The following is a 26654-nucleotide window of genomic DNA, read 5'->3' as shown; positions in this document are numbered from 1 at the left end:
TCAATCAGCCGGCCGCGACAGACGTTTAGTTCAGTCTAAAAGGAGGTAAATATTCAACTCAAGCTTACAACGTTGCAGAATCATTCAGAACATAAAGATATTTGTATAGATAAAGTAAAAAAAAAAAAAGATCGGGTTTTCCACAAATATTTAAGAGAGACAGAAACGGTTAAGCCATCTTTGTGTTCCCGCGTCACGGCTTTTATACCGCATGGTCTCTAGTGTTTACTTCCTGGGCAAGAGTCTGTGACGTGTCCTCTCGCGTCGTTATGATTGGTCGGTATGTGCGAGATGCAAATGAGAAAGCCATGCAAGGCGGCTCAGGATCACAAAAACAACTTTTTAAAACATAAATCAAGCATTAATCCAAATAATACGATTACGAATAACGTGTATGTAAAAATGTACACAACAAGATGTGATATATAAAGTATGGTGAAAAGATTTTCATTTTGAAACTTGTCACCGTCGTTGGGAATTACAGGCACGTACTGCCCTATATATTCTCTGAGAAACCACGTGTATTCTTGTGTTGTATGAAAGGAGAGAAGGTTAGCACTCCCCTTGACAAGGATGGAAGAGGTCCTAGTGGCCTTCAACACACATATGGTTAAGGCATTGCCACTTACTTCGTGGCATCTCTAACCAAGTTTTTTTTTTCATGTTATTGCCATATTTTTGCACATAGTCCATGATGCAGAGCTCAAACTCAAAACTACTCAGTTTTTCTCGGTAGTAAATTACGTGTTAATACCATACTCTATGGTTAATACAATGCTCTATTAGAAGCCATTATATTCTTCAGTTCTTTAAAGTTCTATTATGTTCTGAAGAATTGCCATATCACAGCTGTTTCATTGAGGGATTCTTTTAAAATCATTTTATATAGATAATTGGAAATGTTTTATATCTGTGTATGTTAGGTATCAATTTATTATACTTCACAAATCGCACTGATATTTGAATGCAGATCACTGGAGGATTCAGGTTTCTGAGCCGCTGTCGTCGTGCGCCACCTTGAGGATGTACTGGTACTACAGTGCTGTAAACTACACCGCGGCGCCAATGAAAGCAAAGCGACAAAATATCGCGAGATTTACTTGAACGAACGAGCGGGAGTGTGACTTCCATTTTCAAACTTCAGATGTATGAGTCGACGATGTTTTTCTTTGTTGTTTCATTTCAATTTAATGTAGTTTAGTTTAGCATTTGTGAATATTTCGTTTTGTGATAAACCACGACAAGAAACGATGGATTCAATAGAAGAGGACTTATCTGCTCGGGTTTTGTTGAGGAGAGTCCTGCACACAGAGTTACCCAGATCTCCTGTAACCAGAAGGTGAATTTATTTCAAATGTCACTTAACGTTACATTTTATAAACATATACAATCTCCAGCCTAATTGTATATTTGTTTGATTGCTGTAAAATCAGTTTACGTAAATGGTTTATAAACAAATAGTTGAGTGAATATTTTTGCAAACATGTAAAAAATATTTTTGTGATTTATAAATTATACCTTTTAAAAACGTACAAATTGTGAATTATAGCCATTACAGACAACTATGCAAAACCTCCTTAGACTAATTACTCTCTGATATATGCACACACACACACACACCCATATATATATAATGTATGTGTGTATGTATGTAGCCTGTGTGTGTGTGTGTGTGTGTGTGTGTGTGTGTGTGTGTGTATAATTTTCTGAAAGTTTTGTGTATTGCTTTTCAATGTTTGTTATGTGTTTCAGTTCAACCAGTGTGCACACAGAGTTACCCAGATCTCCTGTAACCAGAAGGTGAATTTATTTCAAATGTCACTTAACCTTACATTATATAAACATATAAAATCTCCAGCCTAATTGTATATGTGTTTGATTGCTGTAAAATCAGTTTACGTAAATGGTTTATAAACAAGTAGTTGAGTGAAAATTTTTTCAAACATGTAAAAAATATTTTTGTGATTTATAAATTATACCTTTTAAAAACGTACAAATTGTGAATTATAACCATTACAGACAACTATGCAAAACTTCCTTAGACTAATTACTCTCTGATATATATATATATATATATATATATATACTATATATGTATGTATGTATGTATGTATGTATGTATGTATGTGTGTGTGTGTGTATCATTTTCTGAAAGTTTTGTGTATTGCTTTTCAATGTTTGTTATGTGTTTCAGTTCAACCAGTGTGCACACAGAGTTACCCAGATCTCCTGTAACCAGAAGGTGAATTTATTTCAAATGTCACTTAACGTTACATTATATAAACATATAAAATCTGCAGCCTAATTGTATATGTGTTTGATTGCTTTAAAATCAGTTTACGTAAATGGTTTATGCACACAGATACATTTTATAAACAAATAGTTGAGTGAATATTTTTTCAAACATTATGTAACATTAGTTGGGTAACCACTAAATACAAAAACGTCGTAAGGGGAAAGTTATACTCTCTGTATACTGGTTGTAGGTTAAGTCTGTATTAATTTTCTATTTAGCATAACCTTTTAAAAACGTACAAATTGTGAATTATAGCCATTACAGACAACTATGCAAAACCTACTTAGACTAATAACTCTCTGATATATATATATATATATATATATATATATATATATATATATATATATATATATATATATATATATATATGTGTGTGTTTGTCTGTATATCATTTTCTGTAAGTTTTGTGTATTGCTTTTCAATGTTTGTTATGTGCTTCAGTTCAACCAGTGTACGGCGGAGCATGAGGGTGAAAAATACCCCTGGTCTGGAGAGTCCTGGATCTGCCTTACGTCACAGACTCAAGAAGAAGCTCCATGAGGTATGTGTGGTGTTTAATAGATTATTATATATACAACTGCATATTCTACATAATCACATCCTTAAAGGGGTGGTTGATTATGATTTCACTTCTCTAACTTTAGTTAGTGTGTAATGTTGCTGTTTGAGCATAAACAACATCTGCAAAGTTACGACGCTCAAAGTTCAAAGCAAAGGGAGATATTTTCTTTTAAAGAAATTGCTTTTTAAGGACTACAACAAACGGCTGGTGGGGACTACACAACATTACTCCCGGGTTAGTGACATCACAAACCCTAAAATTTACATAAACCCCGCCCCTGGAACACTATATATAGATTATCAAGACAGAATATGCTAATCAATGACTAGAAGATAACTACACATAAGCTACATAAATGTATCAACTAACCATTCAGAAATGTTGTCTACAGTCTCTCCGTCTTTGTCTGACTCCGGTTTGAACATAAAAGGCTCAAAGTTTTTGAAATTTTCAGTGCATGTCTTTGTGAGTGCGAACTGTTATAGCCCCGCCCTCTGTGCTGGGAGCAGCCGCTCATTTGCATTTAAAGGGACAGAGACAAAAACAGTGCGTTTTTGCTCATCCTCAAAAAGTGACTATTTTAACATGCTATATAAAATATCTGTGTGGTGTTTTGAGCTCAAACTTCACATACACACTCTGGGGACATCAAAGACTTATTTTACATCTTGTGAAAAGGGCATTATAGCACCCTTTTAATAAATTTTTCAGAGTGTCTCTCAATCACCCCTCCCTTCACCTAAACGACGGAGGTCAACGGTGGCAAAGTCCCCGCTGTATGACGAGGACATGACGACTCGTGGTCTGCTCAGAGGAATCATTCAGATGGGTGAGTGGAAAGGTTTCAGGAATGAACCGATAAATGTCAAGAAACACAGATGAGTGTATTAATAAAACGAGATATTTGGAGATCTTATAAATGTGGAATACCTGGAAATATCAGGGAATTTTTTTGGAATCTTTTTTATTTTAAAACATGGAAAAGCCTTGGAAAGTACAAATATTAGTTATATTTTGAATTAGCTTTAATTTATATACAGTATTTTTATGTTCAGTTTTAGTTTGTCATTTTAGAACTTCAACTTATTTTATTTCAGTTAGCCTAATTGCCAAGGCAACATTTCTAATTTTCATTTATTTCTAATTTGCTTCATTTCAGATATATTCAAATTAATAAAAACTATTTTAATAGTTTTAGTGAACTATAACAACACTGGTATGTGCACTCACTATGTTGAAGTTTTAGTTCATGTTTTCCTCTTAGTTGTTGTATTTAGTTCACTTGATCTGTGTTTGTAAGTTTACACATTATGTCAGGATGCTTCTGTATACACCGTTATCCAGTTGCTTAATTGCCTGTTTATAATTATTAATGACTAATATAATTATTTACAATTATCTGTACAATATAGTAAGTTATTTTTGATAATGTAGCCTAAATAATTTAAAAAAAGTTTTTAATGCTTATCTATAACTAGTATATAAATAACTAATTCCTAAAAAATCGGAAGATGATGTTATTAATGTGACCGTAATGAGATTTCATTGTGCAAAATCTTCTTTGCATCACACATTACTAAATTTGCTTCACCAGCCCAAATGTTTGCATTAGTAGTCTAAAAAAAATTCGAAGCAGATTATTTTTTTATTTTTTTGAAGTTTCACCCATGTGTGTTTCAGAGACTGATGCATCACTTCTGATGTCGGGTCAGCCTGCACTGCAAGTAGAAGAACCGAATCCAGCCGAGTCCAGTGTGTCCAGTGCCGGAGAGAGAACGTTAGTAACTCTTTAGTCTCATGTACTTGTAGTTCTCTGCACGTTGTGTTCACGTGTCTGTGTTTTCCTCAGTGAAGGCCTGTCTGGAGTTGAGCTGTCTGATCTGACTCTGAACACTGAACCCCTGACACATGTGGTCCGAAGACTGAGCCGCAGGAAACCTCAGCGCGCCTTCAGTGTGTCCGCGTTTGAGAGACAGTTCGATCAACTGCCAGGTGCTTCACCCATTCTCATCTGTTATATGATTTTGTTAGCAAGACTTTTTTGAATTGAAAACAGGTGTACTGCATATATAGGAGAATATCGGCACATCATTTTAATTTGTCACATGTGCAACAGACCATTCAGATAAAGCATCATCTAACCCTTTTCTACATTCTCAGACAACACAGAGGACGTCTCGCATGTCTCTCACAGAGGTGAAGGCCCTCAAGAGAAACCAGATACATCTCATGATTTGGATTTGTCTGCTGGCTCAAAGAGGTAAATGCTTTGTCCATTATTTTCCAATAGACTGGCCTGGTCACTAAAACTGGCAATGGAAAGTAAATAAAATTGCTAACTTAATTAGGAACTATATGGGAACTACATGGTTGAAATTGAATAGTAAGATGTAAGAGATGATTGAGGCATTTTGAGTGTGATTAAATCAAGTTTATTTTCTGTCAGCGGGCTGAACCTGACCTTGAAGACCCCGTTTGTGGATAAGCGCTCTGAGAGGGCGGGGCTCCAGCGGAAGGTGTCCAATCGGAAGCTACCGTCTGTGGATGCATTTGATGAGGCCGTTCAGAGATGCTTGGAGCAGGGCCCGAAACAAGGTTTATATACACTAGGGGTGCACAGTTATTTGAAATAAAACCAAAATCGTGATGTGGCTTAATATGATCATTAAATCTCAATGGCTGCAATTTATTTAAATATAGTATGTTCTGCATGTTTCAGAGTGAAGCATTCATTTACACGAGACCAGTGTTTCATGATGCAGTGTTTTTTGGTGTCTACAATCCTCACAAACTTATGAGAAGCACTTATAAACCAGCAGTTGTCAACAAAAGATGCTTTATGGACTCCCTGCGGTTTTCAGACAAAATGAAAGCTTGATGGATTAGCGTTTGAAAATGAATTAAGGAAGCCATAAATATTAGTGTTGTAATTTTACATTTGTACTGTAAAATGAAATTATTATTATTATTATTATTATATTATTATTATTTTTATTCAATGCTAATTTTTTTTGTAGTTGCAGTAATAATACTAATTATTGTTACATAATTATTACTATTATTATAGTCATATTGATATATAATAAAAAAAAATAGCCAAATTGTGCAGCCCTATAAATAAGCACATCAAACCTGGAGGTTTTCTTTCTTTTTTTCATTTTAAATTGCAATGGGAAGGTTTATCGGAAATATCACAAATTACATTTTCCCCCAAAATTGTGAAACCCTAATATACACTGAGTCTGATATTATGCATCCGTCTTATTTGGTCTGTTTGTTAAATGGTTTCTTTGTCCTTTAGATCACTCTGTGGTCCAGGATGGAAACACTCTTGAAGATTCTTCATGGCAGAAGTTCACGCTCGGCCTCAATGATGTCACAGAGCTTTACGTCCACTCGAAAAAAGACGAGACAGTAGGACCGTCACCATCAAAGGAAGAGGAAGAGTTGGCGCCTTCATCCCAAGAAGCAGGAGATGATGTGTTTTTGAGTCCTGGAGATTATATTGTACTTGCTCCAACGCAGGCGATGACAGAATCACTTCCTGAATCTCAGGATGTGGAGCTACAAGATCGGGAATCCATTGTGGAAGTTGAGGATACGAACGTGGATGAGGAAGCTGAGGATGAGAACGTGGATGATGAAGCTGAGGATGAGAACGTGGAGGAGGAAGCTGAGGATGAGAACGTGGAGGAGGAAGTTGAGGATGAGAACGTGGAGGAGGAAGTTGAGGATGAGAACGTGGAGGAGGAAGTTGAGGATGAGAACGTGGAGGAGGAAGTTGAGGATGAGAACGTGGAGGAGGAAGTTGAGGATGAGAACGTGGAGGAGGAAGTTGAGGATGAGAACGTGGAGGAGGAAGTTGAGGATGAGAACGTGGAGGAGGAAATTGAGGATGAGAATGTGGAGGAGGAAGTTGAGGATAAGAATGTGGAGGAGGAAGTTGAGGATGAAAACGTGGAGGAGGAAGTTGAGGATGGAAACGTGGAGGAGGATCAAAATGTGGAGGAAGAAGTTGAGGGTGAAAACATGGAGGAGGATGAGAGCGTGGAGGAGGAAGTTGAGGATGAGAACATTGTGGAAGTTGAGGATGAGAACATGGAGGAAATTGAGGGTGAGAACATGGAGAAGGATGAGAGCGTGGAGGAGGAAGTTGAGGATGAGAACATGGAGGAAGTTGAGGGTGAGAACATGGAGGAAGAGAACATTGTGGAAGATGAGCATGAAGAGGTTGAGGAAGCTGAAGATGAGAACATTGAAGAGAACCCAGATGCATCACATCATCCAGAGCGAATAACTCGCAGAGCGCACCGCTCAGAGGGAGGAGGAGCTGTCCCGGGAGTTCCAGCCTCCACTAGAGTCACAAAGAGTTTCGGAGCTGGACTGAATCCCAGAGAGAAAGGTGAGAACAATGAGACTTCCTGAAATGACAATCACTAGGTTCAACCTGATTATTAAAGGCTCAAATGAGTTTGGGGTCGGTAAAATTAAAGAAATAATTTAATCTGTTAAATAATTTATTCCAATGATGCAAAGCTTTGGGATTTTGATTACGATTAAATAAACAGAAATTGCATATTAAGATGCCCCCAAAATGTCACGTTAAAAAGCAAACTGTGCTCTGTTGCTTTACACGGAATGGTCTCTTTCTGTTTAAGTGGGCATTTCTTTAATAGTAACTAAACTAAAATAAATTTTAGGTTGAAAAGCTAGCGTGTTTCTGTTCAGATCATCTGGAGTTTGTTGACGGGAACAGAGAGAGTTTGCAGGACGTTACAGATGAAGAAAGAGAACAAGCGGGCAGCCCTGTGGCAGAGGTCACCACATCTAAGCGGAGGTCATCCCTACGTGAGGCTAGTCTTGCTGAGGAAGATTTATCCGAGCTTGTAGAGCATCACGATGCCCCGGAGGAAGTGAGCCAATCAGAGGAGGAGCTGATGGACTCTGAGCCAGCCAATCAGAGCCCTGAACCTCCTCAGGAGGAGGAGGAGGAGGAAGAGGATGATGACAACGACGATGCTCTTAGTGCAGGTGACTTCCACTTTCACATGTGCTTTATGTCTTCTCTCTAGAGAGAGAGAGAGAGATATTGTTAAATGTTTTCTTACAATTTTTGAGTGAATCGTTTGAGTCAGTTTAATGCCGAGTTTACACTGCACGATTTTCAAAGTAGTCAGCTCACTGTTCTTTTCACACTGCACGACTATCTGGGGTGACATTCAGTTGCGTCTGTGTTCACACATCATGACTTTACAAAAGAAAGAATCGCCGATAAATTCTGTCTGGTCCGCAAATTACGTTTCACAAACAAACGCATGCGAGAAGTGATGAGGAAATAACGCAAGATCACGCATGGTTGAGACTGAAATTTTTATTAGTAAATGATAGCCTGCAAGAAGATTGCTATCCAAATTGTCTGTGCGCTGATTTGCAGCATAAAGGAGGAAAAAAAACAGATTATGGAGGAGGAAATGGTCGGGGAGACGAGGGGAGCAAGGATTGTGTGTTCTGCAAAGAGAGTTGGGGGTAAATAAATAATTTGGCAATGTGCTGCTGTTGCTGCTGGTCAAGCAAATGTTTGATATAATTGTAAATATATCTATTTAAATACTGATATTCTGGTCTATAACTCCTCCCCGAACATCCTGCTGTCCTGTTTCTTGCTCTCTCATTGGCTGTAGGTCATCGCGATGTAGTTTTCAGTCAGAACACATTCACACAGCAGGATTGTGAGTCGCCAACTGGTCCAGATATTTAGCATGCCAAATATCTCACGGCGTCTGCGATTCTCTCAGATCGCGGCTCATAATTCGCACTGCGTGATTGTCACTCACGTGAACGGGCACCGATTTGCCTATGATTTCGGACATGTCGGCGAGCGAAAACCGGGCCTAAAATCATGCAGTGTGAACTCGGCATTATCGAATCATTAAAAAGAATCAGTTGTTGATGTGCTTGCAATTCCGATTTAGCTAATTTACTTTTGCATTAATTGTATTTTCCTTTATTTCAGAACTGTCCATGAAAACTCCTGCTTTCGTAAGACAGAAGAGAGTGTTCGCAAGTTCTAGTGCGCAGGCCATGCCCACAGTCCTTAAAGAAGTGAATGCTGGGTATTTACCAACAACAGTCCTCTTCCCTTTGTCTGTTTTATAGTGTATCCTAATGCAGATTTAAAACCCATTTATCTCAGTCCCCCTCAGGTTGCCAAGCGAGCCCCCAGAAAGAAGCGTCAGACGGAGGTTAATGTTCTTCCCAAGAGTTACGTCATGAGCGTATTCAAGCATTTCGCCAAGACCAAAGTGGCCAGTGACGTCTACCCTGTCATTAATGAATTGTAAGTGCTAAAAGAAGGGTTATTTACAATATGCAGCACGAACATTTGAAGTTACGTCTCCTGCAATGATTCTGTCTGTGCTTTTTTATTTTTATTCCTTAGTCTTAAGAAGTACTTTGAACGGCTAGCAGATGATCTGGAAGTGTACGCTACTCATGCCAAACGTAAAACTATTGAGATTGAAGATTTTGAGCTCCTCATGAGAAGGTAAACATTAAAGAGGATTATGCTGTTTTACATTTTCAGCTTTCTTTAGTGTGTAATGTTGCTGTTTGATCATTAAAAAAGGTCTGCAAAGTTACAAAGCCCAAAGTCACTCCAGCGGGAGTTATTCTCTATCCCCCAGTTTCACAGACAAGGCTTAAGATAGTCCCAGACTAAAATGCATGTTTTAGCTGTTTTAATCGAAAGCAACTTGTACTGATATATAGGCCTGTCACGATAACAAATTTTGCTGGATGATAAATTGTCCAAGAAATTATTGCGATAAATGATAATATTGTCGTTCGAGACCATTTTCATCTAATATAATGATAATGGCATAATAATGCAGGTACACCTTTTCAAAGATCTATAAACTTTTATTTCTTAAGAATATTAAACATTGAAAACGGAAAACATTTTAAATATCCACAAAAAATTAACAAAACAACCAAAAACAATAAAAGCAATGGACTCTCAGTGTCTGTTAACAAAACAATTCACTTGAATAAATACATAAACAATAAATAAAATGGATGTAAACAAAATTGCACTTCAAAAAATATTAAACATTAGGCTCAGACATAAATAGTGATACATTCCATAACAGGCAAAACTGCCAGTTAGGACCTTTGTAAACAAATAAAAAAAAGCCTCAAAAGGCCATATCACACCATTTTGCACTGTCCTCCTGTTACTTTGTCGACTAAACAAACACCCGAGTGATTGTGTACTGTCGGGAAGACGGAGACGCACTTTATTGCGTGTGTATGCTACGCACTGAAAATACTTGGTTAGGATTAGGGGTGAGGAGTGCGTGCGTATTACACGCCATAAAGTGCGTATCATATGCACGCAAAAACTATTTTTGGTGTATAAATGGCACGAGAAATAACATTCGTGGTATAGATACGCATTTTCATGAGATCGGGCTCGCTGTCGCGTTTGGCTTTGAAACCAATTCCATCTTTTTCTTTTTTTCCCCTCCAACTCACAACTAGCGTCTTTTCTCTCTCCCGGCAGTCGCCGCAAGCACTCCCACCGGCGCTTTCCCATACAAAGACCATGTGACTGACAAGCGCCGCGGCGCCGCCTCCCCACACAAAGACCATGCAACTGACAAGAGGGTTCACTCCTCCTATACGCTAAGGAACCGAGAGTGGTCATCCAGTGTCTTTGGTAGAGAGAGATAGAGAGAGAGAGAGACGAGGAAAACAAACAAGCATGCAAATGGAATTATCGCGGCCGGAAAAATTATCAAGCTCATTTTTTTTATCGTGCGATTAATTGATTTATTGACTATCGCGACAGGCCTACTGATATATCTTCAAATATGTCAGTGCCATTGTTTTGTCTCAAGATGCACACCAGTAATGTTTCTTTCTAAGGCACGCTTATAAAAACGGCTTAAATGCCCTAGTTGAACTAAGGCCTAATCCTGGCTTAATCTAAGCCATGTCTGTGAAACCGGGCCTCTATCAGTGTCACTGTTTCTGAACTCCCTGAAACGCCTCCATTGTAGTCTTGACATTTTTTCTGGCAACGAACACGTCACAATATTCCTCATTTAAATAATCCCCACCCAGTACATGCAAAAAAGGGGCGAGGTCTGGTTGAGTTAGCTAGTAGTGTTGAAACTCGCGGTTATGGTAAGGGGCATGACATTTTTTTTAACGCGCTCAAAGCCGTTGACATTCAAGCATGAAAACCTATTCTAGTAGACCCCAAAAACAAAACAGTGTTCAAACAGACTTTGAAAAAGAGCATAATAGGTCAATATATCTTGTTTTTGTACTGTTAGGGTGGTAACATTTTAGGACCCAAGGACCAGATGTTTGAAAGAAGACCTGGAGTCAGAATTATAATCAATTGAAGAAAAGTTTTACTGAAGATAGTTTGCCGTTTCATCAGCAGAAGTCAGCTTCAAGACTCATACAGGAGTTTGTAGGCCGCCCCCGTTTACAGCTACAAAGATCACAGCAGTTATACCCTTCACCAAGGTCTAAGCTACGTCCTTGCTTCAGGTTGAAGTTTCTGATTGGCTGAGAAATAGATAAACATTTTCCACACATATACAGATAGACTGAAGCATATCTCCATCGATTAGGCAGCTGATACTCGGACCCTGAAGTTAGGCACGTCGTGACCTTCCAGGTCGCAGATTTGGGTTTATGGGCGCCAGCATGTCCAGAACAACAACTCACTCAATCTCCAATAATGCCAGGGGTTCCTTTACCCAAGAAGACTAACACACACACCGACACACAGCTTTTCCAAGGTTGGATTTGGCCAGGCTCAAACTATAAACAGGAGAGTCGTCTCTTTCTCTCAAGGAGAGCTAGTCTAACTGGAAAGTAAGGCTTTAATAAAGAAATGGTCCCTTAAGACTTCAATGACTCCTTTATGTTTTAACACATGTTGAAGACCTTTCTCAAACACAAAACAAGTCCCTATTTCATTCTGGAAGCCGGGATAAATAGGCAAGCACTGCATTCAGATATCAAATACAGACATTAGAGAATACATGAAAATAACATTTCAGTAATCACACTGGTAACTTCTATAACAAAGTAAAATCTCCAGAGAAGTCATTCAACTCGTTTGATATTTAGAAGGAAAAATATTGATTAATACCTTGATTATAATCACTCATTACATATACATTGAAGCAGCAGTGGTCTCCAGTCCAACCCCCTTCAGTACATTTGTTTTTGAACACTTTTGCAGCCTTTTCCCCCTTGGAGTCACATTGGCTACGTTTAGCATGCTCAACTGACTGTTTGTGTTGTTTTTCTCAGGCAGGGCTTTGTGACGGATGGTACGCCTGTGAATATACTGATAGAGAAATATCTTCCGCTCGAGTATCGGAAACTTCTCATCCCAGTGGCCACCAGCGGAAATCAAGTCATCCCAACACAAAGAAGGTGAACACGCAGACGTGACGTCCTCTTTAAACACTGCAGTAGATGGCTGCGCATATCTGCATGTGCTCTTGTAAATATGTTTATATGTTCAAAACATAGATACCTTGTTTTGTAAAAAAAGATTTGTGTAATATATATCTCATTTTTTTATGCAGCACCATTAAAGAAAACCAATAAAGTTTCAGTTCACTGTATTTTTATGTGTATTTTCAAAAATGTTCTTCAAAACAGACATTAAAAACCACATGGTATTTAAATTGAAGTCCCTGTCTTATTGTGCATGATTCATCCGCACACAAATGCTTTCTTCAAAATAATTTGCTTCAAAAATGTTTCTGCCATGGAAAAATATAAACCACAAACATCATAGACTTCTGATTCTGTGTCGGAAATTATTAGAAATACGCTAGATGGAGTAGAGTATCTTCATACTATACTTTATAATGTGAAACCATATGCAGTATATAAACTGTAGTATTATTCTATGTTTTGATGTTTTTTTTCTTATTCTCATAACAGTTGTTTTACACTTAATTCAATTTTGTGTAAATCCAATGCTTTATCTGCCGCACTAGAAATGAAAGTGTATTGCATTCTGGGATACACCGGTTAATTGACAAATATGGGGTTTTCCATGCATACAGTATGGAATATACTGTGCATGCTATACATACAAAATACTATTAAGCAGGGATGTGATTTTTACATATTTATAGATTTCCATATTTTCCGACGTGAGACCTGACTGAATCCAAGGGGGAAAAAATGCTGTTTTTGATAAATTTAAAATGCATTTATTTCATGCGTGATTACTGTAGTAATGACATCACTTCATGAGCTATCTTTAAGGTCTCTCTGCAAAATAAAAGCTCTTTGATTTTGATTTTGAAAGCAAAGAAAGACATCCATAAATATTTGTATTATAATTTTACTTTTGTTATGTAAATAAAATTATTGTTATTCATAAATACAATATTATCATTTCAGAATATTTCCTGTATTGGCTTATTTTTATCATTTAAAAAAAAAAATATTTTGAATAATTATAATTTAAATTGAATAGGTTAAAACAAGTTTTCCTCATTTGTCCTTAACTGTTCAATTGGCTGTCCAACTCTATATCTATTGTCACTTGGAAATTCACAGAAGATTAACGTTAGATTGGAGGCGTATTATTGTTTGAAGTAGTCAGAATCTTTACTATGATGTACTATGATCACTCATTTGTCCCAAAGACTAATTTAATATGCAAATATACCAGATCTAAATATGTGTTTGAGTACAGTGTCCACTAGGTGGCAGTCACACTCCATCACAGAGGAGTTTAATAAGCGTGATAGTGGTGTTACAGTTGCAGGCTTTTGAATTATACACCACAAATTTTATTATAAAATGGATCATTCTGATCTTGAATGCTAATTGGTCAATACGATGATGCAAAATATGTAGTATAGACTATATCACTGCACAGCACTAGAAGAGACCAACTAATATAACCTTAGATTACATGTCAGGTATAGATCTTATATGAGAAGTACAACATGTTTTTATTTTGCATTGACTTTTATCAAAGCAGTAAGACATGAATATTTTGTGAAATTATAGTTTTGTCGGACTCGAGGTGCACATTTTGAAATTTGCAATCTTTAGTCACTCAAACACTTTCAGTTCTGCTATCGAGCCAAACCTTGACCTCTTATTCACAATATGTCACAGCCTTTTGTACCTTATTGTTAAAATAACTGCTTTAATACGGTACAATGTTGTATAGAAGAGTTTGGGTGAAGTTCGAAGTAACTAATGCACCATTTCTTAATCTTACCCTCCAGCTTTTTTCCTTTAGCTAATGACCGAAGCAGACGTGTATGTGTGAGTTTTACAAGGCCAAGTCTGTTTTTGAGATTTGCGGGCCCAGACAGACGCTGGATTCCTGTTCCTTTCTAAACCTCTTTCAGTATCTCTTGTATTTATTTACTGTCAGACTGGATTTAATCTTTCAAAGCTTTCACTTCCAGATCCGGCTCATGTTTCACACCCTTCTCGTTGTGGTGTCGCTATAGATTGATCCGGCTCTCCAGATGTTGGGTCCCTGTGGCCCTCTGGGGCCCCAACCTCCTCCTCTTCTCCTCCTCTCCTCCTCCTCCTCTTCTCCTCCTCCTGCTTGCAGTGACCCTTCCACATTCTCCACAGTATGAGTCAGCACTGCAGCCGCTCCAGCGAACTCCATCTATCATGTTGAGTTTCATTACAATGTAGCACTTAAACCAAACATTGCTCGAAAACGAACCTCTGACAAGCCAATCTGTTCTCTGTCTCCTTCATAAAGCCACAAACGTGGGTCACAGAGCAGCCCGGCAGCCAGAACGCTCACGTCATCTGGTGCATGACTCACCGGGTGAGAAATTATCCTCAATGTGGCTGGATGTGCAAGCGAACACGTGTGTGAAATTAGCTGACTTATTGTTTAAGATGAGAGTTTCAGCGATGGAGAGAGTGATGTGAAACGAGAGAGCGGTTGTTGTGAAAGTGAAAAACATTGACCCTATCTACTTTCTTAATACAGTTATTCCAAAGAAAAAGTTTGTCTTTATAATGTTTTAAGTGTAACAACTTGCTGCGCCTCTGAAATAACTTATCAGCTGACATCATCAAGCCCTCTTATTTTGTTTAGCCCCTCCCCTCCAACTACATGCCGTAAAGGGACACTTTTAACCATCTAATCCAGGGGTGCCCAATCCTGCTCCTGCTGTTCGACTGTCCTGCACAGTTCATCTAGCCTGGTTAAAACCAGACCATTCTCAGTAGTAACTGAGTTATGGTCTGGCAAAGCTTCATTAATAACTCATTTCCAAAGGGGCGTCACCAACGGACGTCGCTCAAATGCCTCTGGGCGCAATTGCATAGACCTAAAACCAATCAGAGCGATCGTCATCGTGTAAAGCCATATGCTGCGTCCCAATTCGCCTAAGTTACACTACGCCATAAAAGTATGTACTCTTTTTGTGAAGAAAAGGTATTTACTTTTGAATGTGTAGCAAAAAAGTAGGCAAGCTTTGGGACATACTACTTCGTCATCTTTATCGGACGGATCTGTCGCGTGCATCCTGTCACGTAAACTGCCCTGTCAATCATCTTGTCACAGTTAAAATCCTCTATTAAATCTAATTTCATTTCCTACCGTTTCGGGGAGAAATGTAGTAGTAGCACGTTCATCTGCCAGTGGGTCTTTCATGGAGACTGTCCTCATGTGTTCATTTAAAAGTTGGTGCGCTTCACCAACGGATGTCGCTCAAATGCCTCTGGGCGCAATTGGATAGACCTAAAACCAATCAGAGCGATCGTCATCGTGTAAAGCCCGCCCCAACGTTTCTGATTGGTGCCGCGATTTCGAGGGATTAGAAATGGGCTTGAATGAGCTCTTTGCCAGACTACTTGCAGAGCAAATCTAAATTTGCCGGAAGTTGTCTGGGTTTTCCCAGGCTACAGTTCATCTACAACCCTAATCAAACACACCTGCCTTTAATTTTCAAGTGGTCCTGAAGACCTTAAAGGCACACTATGCAGTTTCCGTTTATCTCAAACGGCGACTCTTGTATTTAACGTTACCGTCGTAAATACCACTCACGCAGAGCTGTCTCTGCACTCTTCCAACCGCGCTTTCTTCGTTTTCTTCGTCGACTGCCCTGATTCACGTCTGAAATACGTGCTAGTGTCTTTTCATATGTTGTTGATGTATGTGACGTCGTGCCGTAAAACAAGTCGTGATTTGTCGGGGCGCCACCTCTCAAACTTGCATTGCTGGTTTTGCCAGCGGCGTCTCCCCCTGCTTTGCTATCGGGATGATTCGCCCTACTACAAGTTTGTTTACCATCGAAATGATTTCTAAGCTGTTATATTAATGTATAAATCTTACATAGTGTGCCTTTAATTGGTTGCTTCAGGTGTGTTTGATTAGGGTTGGAGGTGAACTGTGCAGGACAGTCTGGAAAAACATTTGTACTTGTTGGAAAAAAAAGAAAGGAATATCACATTACATGAGTAAAATAGTTTGCAGATTTTTCCTGTTGACATTTCCAAGATATTTTTTTGTTTTGTCACCTGATCACAGTGAGCACTACTGAGGGGACCAATCGTATGTAGACTAACTGCATTCCATTCAGGAGTGATCATCCCTATTCTGTTCCCTTTAAAGGCTCCACAATGAAAGCTTTGGAGGTTGAAGGGTGCACAGACTCTTTTGAAATAGCATACTGGATATATCTTTATGTGGCAGAAATAGTATGCAAATATGCTGTTCTGAATTAAAAAACCCTGCAAAATGATTGCCATGAGCCCTTCAGAGCGCCCTGGAAAAGCGCCATTTATGCCATTTGGATAAGAAGCTGTTCACAAAAATAACATCTTTTTTCATTACGCTGCGCTGCTTTTATATTGTTTTTCTATGTTACCATGCGCTAGGCTAGATGGACGTGTTTGTCCATTGGGTTTGCTTCCTGCGAATGACACATCATTCTAAAAAATACCTTGCTCAAGTTCAAAGAACTACATAAAAAAAAAAAAAAAGCACGTCTCTAGACCTTTTTGCGTGAGTGTGTGTTAGAAATCAGGAATGATGAGAGAACATTGTGCTTGGTACATTTTCCGTCTTCAAACCAAACTTGGGTATTCAGCCGACTATGGCTATGGCATGCTTCCCGAAATGTTTACGTATTAGGTCAGTAGGCGGAGAGTAGACGGTCTTTTGTGGCTGTTCGACCACATGAGCGTTTACACTATGAAGGCAATCCGGTCGAATGCGTTTTCAACTACTGGAAGTGGTCGATAGTGGACAAGCTCAAAACGTTTTAGACCCTGTTTACATGTGTATTTAGCGTCGTCCGCTTGTGATCCGATCGACCAAAACGCATCTTAATACCAGGTGTAAACAGGCCTTAAGAAGCCATGCTAGCTAGTCCCGCCCATCGTGGAATCTCATTGGTCACATTTCGTTCCATGCAGCTAAATATTAAACATCAAAAGTGTTCTGATTGGCTGATTGAACTTCTGAATAGCTACTATAGATATACAAAGATGGTGCACTCCTATTACTTATGAATGGACTAAACTGCAACTTGCAATCTGGCGGAATAAGCCCCGCCTTCCAAATAAAAGAGCCAATCACCAATTGGTAAAGTCATTGCGTCACTGCAGATGCCTTTAGAAGCGCCGGTTCGCTGGTCTAGCCTGAAAAGTAAGCTTTTTCTAACATTTATGAGACAATTCATGTCCGGTTTTGTTGCTGATTTGGAAATGTTATTTAATTGCGAGTTCGTCAAGCAGTTTTTGAGATTTCCGGATTCCCCCATTCAAGTAGATAGTACTTGGTCTTGGGTACCTCCTGCCCGGAGGCGTTGCAAATATGGCCGCCGTGTGAACAGACTTTCCTTGAAAGGGCTTTGATAGCTAGCTAGCATTGTTGTTTTGTTTATAAACACTTAGTATAGCACACAAAATGTCACATATTATGTGGTTTATAGGAAATTATAGACTGATAAATTTGCTCCTCGGTCATGTGACATTTTATGACATTCTCTATTGGTGAGGGGTGACATCAGCCTAAAGCTTTTTTTGGGACAACGTAGAAAAGATATTAGCATGTCGTCCAGCTGTCTTTCCTAAATCTCTAAGTTTGAACGGTCGACTTATCCAAAACAAACAAGGGAAGCTCAAGCAGAGTTGTGGGGTCTCTCGTCCAGCGCCGGTCACTAGGCGCGGATGTTTTCGTGTTGGTCTGTATCTGTTTTCACAGTGTTGTGTGAATGTTTTCTGCTCTTCTGGCTGCAAGGGAAGTTTCCGTGTTTCTGGCACTTTTTCCTCGTCCGTTCTTGCCAGAACTTGGACCCAGTGGACCCGCACCAATTTCATCATCAATGTGTGACTGAGTCACTCTGCTACTTAGCAAAGAGAGAGTGAGAGAAAGATCTGCTCGGCCAAAAATACATGAATACTATACACCAGATGGTAATAAAGAGAAAAGTAAATAGCAAAACAGAAAGAAGGACAAAGATCTAGAAGGGTCTTGCTTTCTGCTCTGCTCTAGTCAGATCTTTCCACAGGCAAGTACCACTGATGTTTTCTTCATAACATGTCATCTAGTTACTCATACTATCCTCCGGCAATATTGGCTAATGTATTCTAATGGTTGTATATGGCTTTAATTACACACACAAACAATTTTTTCCTAGGTTTCTGGCGGACGGACCATGACATTTAAAATCCCAAGTCTCCAAAGCCAAAAAAAGAGTCATTTCCAGGGGAGACGAGGGTGAGAACTACGTTTCCCAGAGCACAATGTGGCCTCTGTTCACCGAGATGACTTTCTAGTGTCCCGACATATTTAGTCTTTATACAGTAAATGCTTCCTCTCATAAAGATGCCACAGTCCAGATTCCTTTTCACTGGTTCAAGTCTGGAACATTCTTTTCCATTTTGAGGTTTATCCCTCTTTAAACACTATAATAATGTCTCATTTGTTGACATTAGTTAATGTATTAACTAGCATGAACTAATAATGAGCAATAGATTTGTTGCATGTATTTATTAATCTTAGTTCATAAAAAAATACAGTCTTTCATTGTTGGTTCACAGTGCATTAACTAATGTTAACAAATACAACTTTTAATAATGTATTAGTTAGTAAATTTTGAAATGAACATTAACTAAGAAGAATAATAAATGCTGTAGAAATAGTCTTGGTTCATGTTAACTAAAGTAGTTAACTAATGAAACCTTATTGTAAAGTGTTACCGGGATGGTTCACTTAAAAATTTACATTCGGTCATTATTTATGTCCTTCCAAACCTGTATGACCTTGTTTCTTTGATAAAAAATGAGAAGAGATATTCTGGATACTGCCAGGTCGCTGTTTTCCACACAATTACAACGGAGACCGGAGCTTTCAAAATCGAATGCGTAAGTACTTTAAAAATATATTTAAATAATCATAAAAGTGCACTTTATGATTAATGCACTATATTTAAAGTCTTCTGAAGTCACACAATAGCTTTGTGTAAGGAACAGACTGATTTTTAAGCATTTACATTTATTCATTTAGCTGACGCTTTTATCCAAAGCGACTTACAATTGCTATATATGTCAGAGGTCGCACGCCTCTGGAGCAACTAGGGGTTAAGTGTCTTGCTCAGGGACACATTGGTGTCTCACAGTGGATTCGAACCCGGGTCTCTCACACCAAAGGCATGTGTCTTATCCATTGCGCCACTACCACCTTAAACAGTTTTTCATTGATAATCTGTCTTTGCAGTTGCAGTCGGAATGAGTCACTGAGTTGAATTCGAGAACAGCATCAGTGATTCATAAACAGTTTTGTGCATCGGATCAACCAATTTTTTGAATCCGACATCGCTATTTTTCTCCTGAAAACCCCCCGTCCGCATGTCAAGATTTTCAATGAGTAGCCTAATGATTACAGATTTCGACCACCCCAGTCCTCATTCACTTTCATTGTTTTGAAAACAAGATATCTATCAAAAATTCATATTTTTTTTAGTTCCACAGAAGTCGGTTAATGACATCTTCGAATGTTTCAGTGCTTATGTGTGTTGCTCAGACCACAGTTAGGCCTATCTATATCATCATGTCTTTCAGGAGACAGTCAGGCCACCTCTAGCATACTGAGCGGTCCCGGCCAGTGACCACATCCCCCCGCCCCCTTCAGAAAGATGGGGTGATGGATGGAAAGTCGGGATGATGGCTGTTTTTCCTCCGTTTCCCTCTCTCCGCACCATGTCCCCCCCCTCCCCTCCCCTCCCCTCGTCCTTCTTTCATGTCCATGCTGAAGATATACAGCTTCCTGCCTGAATGTACACGTGGAACTCCTCTCATGTTCCTTTTCCTTCTATCCCTCTTTTTCCTGTCTTATAGTCTATTTCCTGTTCCTATTCCTTTCCTTTCTTGTTCATATCTTCTTCCCTTTAGCATTTTATTTTCATCCACAAAGATTTTCTCTCTCTCTCACTTTGTGCGTCCATATTGTGATTAAAATTTAAAGGTTAAAATTTAAATGTTTTTTTGAAACTGTGCCATTACAGTTCATTGGATATGTTTTGAATGGCATGTAGTATGTATGTAGTATGCATACTACACAGTGTTTGCTGTATGCATGGGATACTTTGTTTACTAGTTCGTACAACAGAGCAAACTGCATGGAATACTGTATCTCACAATGCAATGAGCTTGATTTGACCTTTGATATGCAGTTTTTAATATTGGAAAAGATTGCCAAAAGTTACGGTGTTTTTACACAAAACTGGATTAAAAACGCAAAATAACAGTTCTCATTTCCAAGACAATATTGCTGACAGCGCTTGCTGAATTAACAACATGCAACATGATGAGATCATGTGAAAGCCATTTAGTATACACTATTAAAAAGTTTGAGGTCAGTAAGAATTAGAATTAGAATGCATTAAATTGACTAAAAATGACAGTAAAGACATTTATGATGTTACAAAAAAATTTTGTTACAAAAAAACAGGAACTTTTTTTTATAAAAGCATATTAGAATGACTTCTGAAGGATCACGTGACTCTGAAGACTGAAGTAATGATGCTTAAAATTCATCTGAATTACATTTTAAAACATATTACAATAGAAAACAGTTATTGTAAATGGTAATGATATTTCACAATATTACTGTTTTTATTGTATTTTTGATTAAATGAATGATGAGCAGAAGAGACTTCCTTCAAATACATTAAAACACTTTTGACCTGTAGTGTAGTTTGATCACACTATTCCATTCTGGACATAAATTTCTCCCGGGCTGTGGCTCTGTCACCAGTTTTACTGCATTCGCTGCATGATGTCCCTTTATTGAGAGGAAAAGACCTAATGGTTACACTCGTTTTACTCACTATGTACTCTTTTTCTTTTGTAATCGGAAAGTCTGATTTTCTAGGTGGGTATATCAGACTGTTTTCTGTCTCCATCCACGTGTGTCCGCGTGCGCCAGACTCGTGTTTTACCCCGGCCTGACCGCTCCAAGGGTCTCAACTCCAGTGAAAGCCTGGGTGTTTACCTTTCCAGCAATATCTCATTGATTTAATTAGCTGTGATTAGTTGATGGTCGGTTTGTATGATTGGCTGTTTGTAGAGGAAATGTTCTGCTCGTGTTTATACTGGCACAGAGACGCTAAACCAAAACGGCTAACCGCACTACTTCTAGGACCATGTAATATAGACACAAGTCATTCAACATAAGTCTAAGGGATTTTATTTGTTGAAAATCTGAGAGCTTTCTATCCCTCCATAGACAGCTACGCAACTACCACGTTGATGCTTCAATAAGTTCATAAAGAGATCGTAAAACTAATGCATGGACCGGTTTGATCTAAATTTGGACTCTTGCATTGTCAATACAAGATCTTGATCAAAAAATTATGTAATAAATGTTGTGATGTTATTTCCATCAAGAGGTGCATCAGTGTTTGGTCTAGATCTTGTATTGTCAATGCAAGAGTCCAGCACTCTGTAAAGTCTCCTCCAGCACATCCCAAACACTCTCAGTGAGTTTAAGATCTGAACTCAGAGGAGCCGATTCATGTGTGAAAATGATTCTTCATGTTCCTCACAACCATTCTTTCACAATCAAAGCCTGATGAATCTTGACATTGTCATCCTGGAATATGGCCATGATGTGTTTTCCTACATGGATGTTTAAGAAATGAAAAGCTACACACTCCATCAGTTAGGGTTAGAAGAACTGTTGCCAAACATATAACATGTAGAAACATCATAATCACTGCAATAATGATCCAATCATGGACTCAATCATAGCATTTGCCTGTTTAAATCCAAACAGCGACTTCTTTTTTTTGGCCGGGCAATGTATACACACAGTGTTAAAACAGCTGCTTTTTGTAATGTAAAGTTCGTTGAAAGGACTAGATGTTGCAATCCCTAATATTTGCACCACTTCTAATTCGGGAGTTCTTGAAGGCTGGCTGCAATAAGGCTTTACCAGCGGGACTGTTGTGACCTCGGCATCACGGTGTGTTTCGGCCAATTATCACAAAACACCCTCTGCTGCTGAGGCACGCCCACCACAGGTTGATCAAGCCTGGGTGTGTGTCCCGCGGTTAGCTGTTTGCCTTAGCAGCCCAGGTGGTGTCGCTCCTCTTCAGCCACAGCCAATGGCTCGTCCTCTCGGCGGTGTTGGCCAGCTCTTTCACGGCTTGTCTGTGACCCTGTCCCCTGACTCCGACCTCCCTAAGGAGCTTCGCTGTTGTGCTGGCCACAAAACCCCTACACCCCACCTCTACCTCTAAAAGATAAATCAAATGAGAAGTTTTGCACCGTTAATCTCAATTACATCCTTTGCAATACCACTGAAAACCAAAATGACACATTTCGGAGAAAAAAATAAAAGACTTGGAATAACTGCATAAGTGTGCAAAACGTAATGTTACACCAATATTAAAATTACATTGTCCAAAGAAAATGTTCAGGTATTTGCCCATGCAAAACTTACTGTTATGCAGTTGCCAGGGGTATTCTGGGTTGTTGCTAACTGTTTCCCCCAGTTTTCAATTGAAATAACTTTAGAAAAGTCATATAAATAAGCCAGATAATTTGAGGAATAATTTAAGTATGGAGTGCAAACGGTGCAGGGCTGTGTGTCAAAGTTTAATACTTAGTTTTAGAGGTTTGTTCAGAACACTAACCCTCAGTGTGAGAGAAATACTAACGTGATGCTTGACATCACTAATGAGATCATTTGATGAGCGATTTATGTATGGTTTATAAGCCTTTTGTGTATTGTTTGCATGTTTGAAGGCACATGTGAGGTTTCTTCACGCTGCAGAGGCCTGAAGGAAAACCGCTCAACCTTTAGACACCCAGATCTCATACTTTTTAAGGCAGAACCGCATGAATACACTGGAGCTAAGACCATCTTGTTGCTAAACCAGGGAACACCTCCTTAAAAGGTCACTGAGGGTGTATACTTTATGCATTTTTGTTGCCCAATAGAAATAAATGCCCCCTGCTCTCTTGTAAAGTATTTTCAAATGACCCAATGGAGAAATATTGAGTAATCGTCCAGAGTCTTCAGTGAGGATGGGCTGTGTGTGGGAGAGAGAGAGAGGTTCAAACATGGCACTATACTGGAAAGTGTTTTCATGAATGTTGGTGTTGGCCGCTGGTTCTGACTCCCGGATCACAGTGATGGGCTGCTTCTCTGCTGAGCTGTCAGTCTTCACTCCATCCACTGTAATAAATACAGCGTGAGGTTTTTCTGTGTAATGGTCCAGTCACTCTGCTGAAAAATGACTCAGAGCTTCAGCTGTTCTGATTTCCCTTGAAATAACATTTGCTTTAACATTGCTTTTAAAAAGACACTTGTTTCAAGCATGACAGAGCTGGATAACATCATACATAATTATGATTATTAAAATGAAAGACCTGATTTCATCAAAAGAGACCTGAAAGACTTTCTATTAAATATTTGATTATTTTTACAGCTTTTGTTTTTAATTGTTATTTATTGACCCATTGACACAGTTATTTCCTTTAAAAGTACTCTGTAACATAGTACTTTTTATGGAAACGCCATAGTACTTTGTTTGGGTTATTCATATTCCATGGTATATTACATTTATCTGATTCACTTAAAAAAAAAAGATTTTTTTTTTATTGGGACATTTACTATGGTATTCTCAGAATTATTTTGTAGGAGGCTACCATGTAAATACTGTGGTAAAAGTAATTTCAGTACCATAATATATTTATACATTTACCACTGTATTTAAATAGCTTTTTGTTTAGTATGTAAGGTAAGATATTTTCTATTGTTCAACAGTAGCCAAACTTTTTTGTTTAAAGGCCCGTTCACACCAAAACATATAATGATTAAGATATAGTTCTAACAATCTTTCTAAATATAAAAGCACTAAATAGCAGAGTCCACACCACAAATAGTGATGATGACACAGAGAAACGATATTGTTGGAATCACTTTCAGACCTATTTTTTTTTTTCAGCTGATGAATGATAATAACATTGACAGCCAATCAGAATCCATCCTGCTTTAAAGAGGTCGCGCATTTAAAGCTGCATACGATCTTAGATTAAACAGACCGATATCGGCCGCTGGTGTGGATGCTAATCTTTTTAGTTATCATTCTTGGTGTTAATCGGAGTTACATAAAAAAATGTCCTGGCTCTTCCAAGCTTTGTAATGGCAGTGAATGGGTATATTTTTTTGGAAGTCCATAAAAGCGCATCCATCCATGATAGAAGTGCTCCACACAGCTCTGAGGGGTTAATAAAGGCCTTCTGAAGTGAAGCGATGCATTCGTGTATGAAAAATATCCATATTATTGAGTAAAATAACTAGCTTTCGACAGACCATACGCATCAATATGCGGCGAAAGAGTAACATTTAACCTTGATGCACAACGTAATGACGAAGCCCTGTTTGTTTGAACCGCGAGAGGCGTCAAAGCTTACGCTACTCCTACATCACACGTCACACATCGTCAAGTGTTACTCTTTTGGTGTAAGTCGACTTGCGCATACGGCCGTCTGCCGGAAGTTAGTTATTTTAGTCGATAAAGTTTTAAAAATGGATAATTTTCATACACGAACGCATCGCTTCACTTCAGAAGGCTTTTATTAACCCCTCAGAACCGTGTGGAGCACTTTTATCATGGATGGATGCGCTTTGATGGAATTCCAAAAAAATATACCCATGAACTGCCATTATAAAGCTTGGAAGAGCCAGGACATTTTTTTGATATAACTCCGATTGTATTCGTCTGAAAGAAGAATGTCATAAACACCTAGGATGGCTTCAGGGTGAGTAAATCATGGGCTAATTTTCCTTTTTGGGTGAACTATCCATTTAAGGCATATTCATATTCTATTAAATTGTTAATTGATTTCACACTCATTTTATCAATTGACTGACACAATGTTCTCTTTGCCGTTAAAATAAGTGATCATATTGACTTGTAAAATAGTGCAAACGTCATCTAAAAATGTACATGTGTGTTTGTACTGTGCAGATTTATTTACGGTGGTGTTGCCGAGTGACGATCCAAACACGGCCTCCTCTCTACAGAATCCCCATCAGCTCTGCCTATAAATGCTGCTGACCCATTTAACTCCACACACACACACATCTGGACTGAGGGAACTCAATGCCTTTGGGATGTCCAGGTGCAGTTGGGAGTTTGAAGTGAATGAGAGAAAGATTGTCTGCATGAGAAATATGGAAAGACATATTAAATGTGGTTTTCATGTTCAATGTTCAATCCATTACTACTACACTCTTCAAAAACAAATCTTTACACTCCCTGAAGAAAAGTGAGTGATGCTTATGTATCTATATCTATTCACCGGCCACTTTATTAGGTATGTTGCTAGTACCAGGTTGGACCCACTTTTGTCTACAGAACTGCCTTAATTTTTCATGGGATAGATTCAACAAGTTGCTGAAAACATTCCTCAGAGATTTTGGTTCATATTGACATGATAGCATCTCGCAGTTACTGCAGATTTATCGGCTGCTCATAATGCTGCGTATCCTATTCCAGCACATCTCAAAGGTGCTCTACTGGATTGAGATCTGGTGACTGTTTGAGTTTAGTGAACTCATTGTCATATTCATGAAACCAATTTGAGATGATTTGAGCTTTGTGACATTACGTGTTAACGCGAAGTAGTTGTGGGAAGATGGTACTCTGTGGGATGGACATGGTCAGCAACAATACTCAGGTAACAAAACTTGTGTTTTAACGAGTCTAAGTTGGTACTATGGGGTCCAAAGTGTGCCAAGAAAAGATTCCCAACACCATTACACCAACAACATGCTAAACCATTAATACACGGCAGGAGGGATCCATGCTTTCATGCTGTTTATGCCAAATTCTGACCCTACAATCTGAATGTCGCAGCAGAAATCGAGACTCATCAGACCAGGCATTGTTGTTCCAATCTTCTATTCTCCAATTTTGGTGAGCTTGTGCGAATTGTAGCCTCAGTTTCCAGTTCTTATCTGACAGGAGTGGCACCAGTGTGATCTTCTGCTGCTGTAGCCCGTCTGCTTCAAGGTTTGATGTGTTGTGCGTTCAGAGATGCTCTTCTGCTTCAAGGTTTGATGTGTTGTTCGTTCAGAGATGCTCTTCTGCTTCAAGGTTTGATGTGTTGTTCGTTCAGAGATGCTCTTCTGCTTCAAGGTTTGATGTGTTGTTCGTTCAGAGATGCTCTTCTGCTTCAAGGTTTGATGTGTTGTTCGTTCAGAGATGCTCTTCTGCTTCAAGGTTTGAT

At 38.8% G+C, this 26654-nt stretch overlaps 1 protein-coding gene and 1 long non-coding RNA gene across 5 annotated transcripts in view; one reads left to right on the top strand and one right to left on the bottom strand.

The window, feature by feature from the left end:
• LOC309478219 overlaps window positions 1–26654 on the bottom strand; it is a 248457-nt gene that overhangs the window by 178109 nt on the left and 43694 nt on the right. The window lies entirely within an intron of this gene.
• cenpt (centromere protein T) lies at window positions 1097–13216 on the top strand. Of its 4 annotated transcripts, XM_082141582.1 has the most exons (16): window positions 1097–1339; window positions 1753–1800; window positions 2195–2242; window positions 2741–2840; window positions 3573–3690; window positions 4542–4638; window positions 4711–4853; window positions 5022–5121; window positions 5308–5456; window positions 6163–6938; window positions 7008–7263; window positions 7590–7892; window positions 8875–8974; window positions 9055–9198; window positions 9301–9405; window positions 12198–13216. In XM_082141582.1, exons 1-16 carry the CDS (start codon window positions 1251–1253, stop codon window positions 12325–12327), a joined length of 2706 nt encoding a protein of 901 aa, XP_081997708.1. In that variant the 5' UTR covers window positions 1097–1250; the 3' UTR covers window positions 12328–13216. The 4 variants fall into 4 exon arrangements, with proteins under 4 accessions (XP_081997708.1, XP_081997705.1, XP_081997707.1 ...); XM_082141579.1 differs by having other exon boundaries at window positions 6163–7263; XM_082141581.1 differs by lacking the exon at window positions 1753–1800 and having other exon boundaries at window positions 6163–7263.

Source organism: Leuciscus leuciscus (assembly GCF_965113295.1).
Source record: "Leuciscus leuciscus genome assembly, chromosome: 16".
Taxonomy (NCBI): domain Eukaryota; kingdom Metazoa; phylum Chordata; class Actinopteri; order Cypriniformes; family Leuciscidae; genus Leuciscus; species Leuciscus leuciscus.
The sequence above is the reverse complement of the archived record's forward strand: the minus strand, read 5'-3'. Positions and strand labels throughout refer to the sequence as shown.

Bases quoted from the DNA above. Each gene is read 5' to 3' on its own strand.
- cenpt (XM_082141579.1), top strand. From the start codon at position 1,251: ATGGATTCAATAGAAGAGGACTTATCTGCTCGGGTTTTGTTGAGGAGA. The intron at 3,691-4,541 runs GTGAGTGGAAAG...TGTGTGTTTCAG, and splicing joins CAGAGGAATCATTCAGATGG to AGACTGATGCATCACTTCTG. The intron at 5,122-5,307 runs GTAAATGCTTTG...ATTTTCTGTCAG, and splicing joins TTGTCTGCTGGCTCAAAGAG to CGGGCTGAACCTGACCTTGA.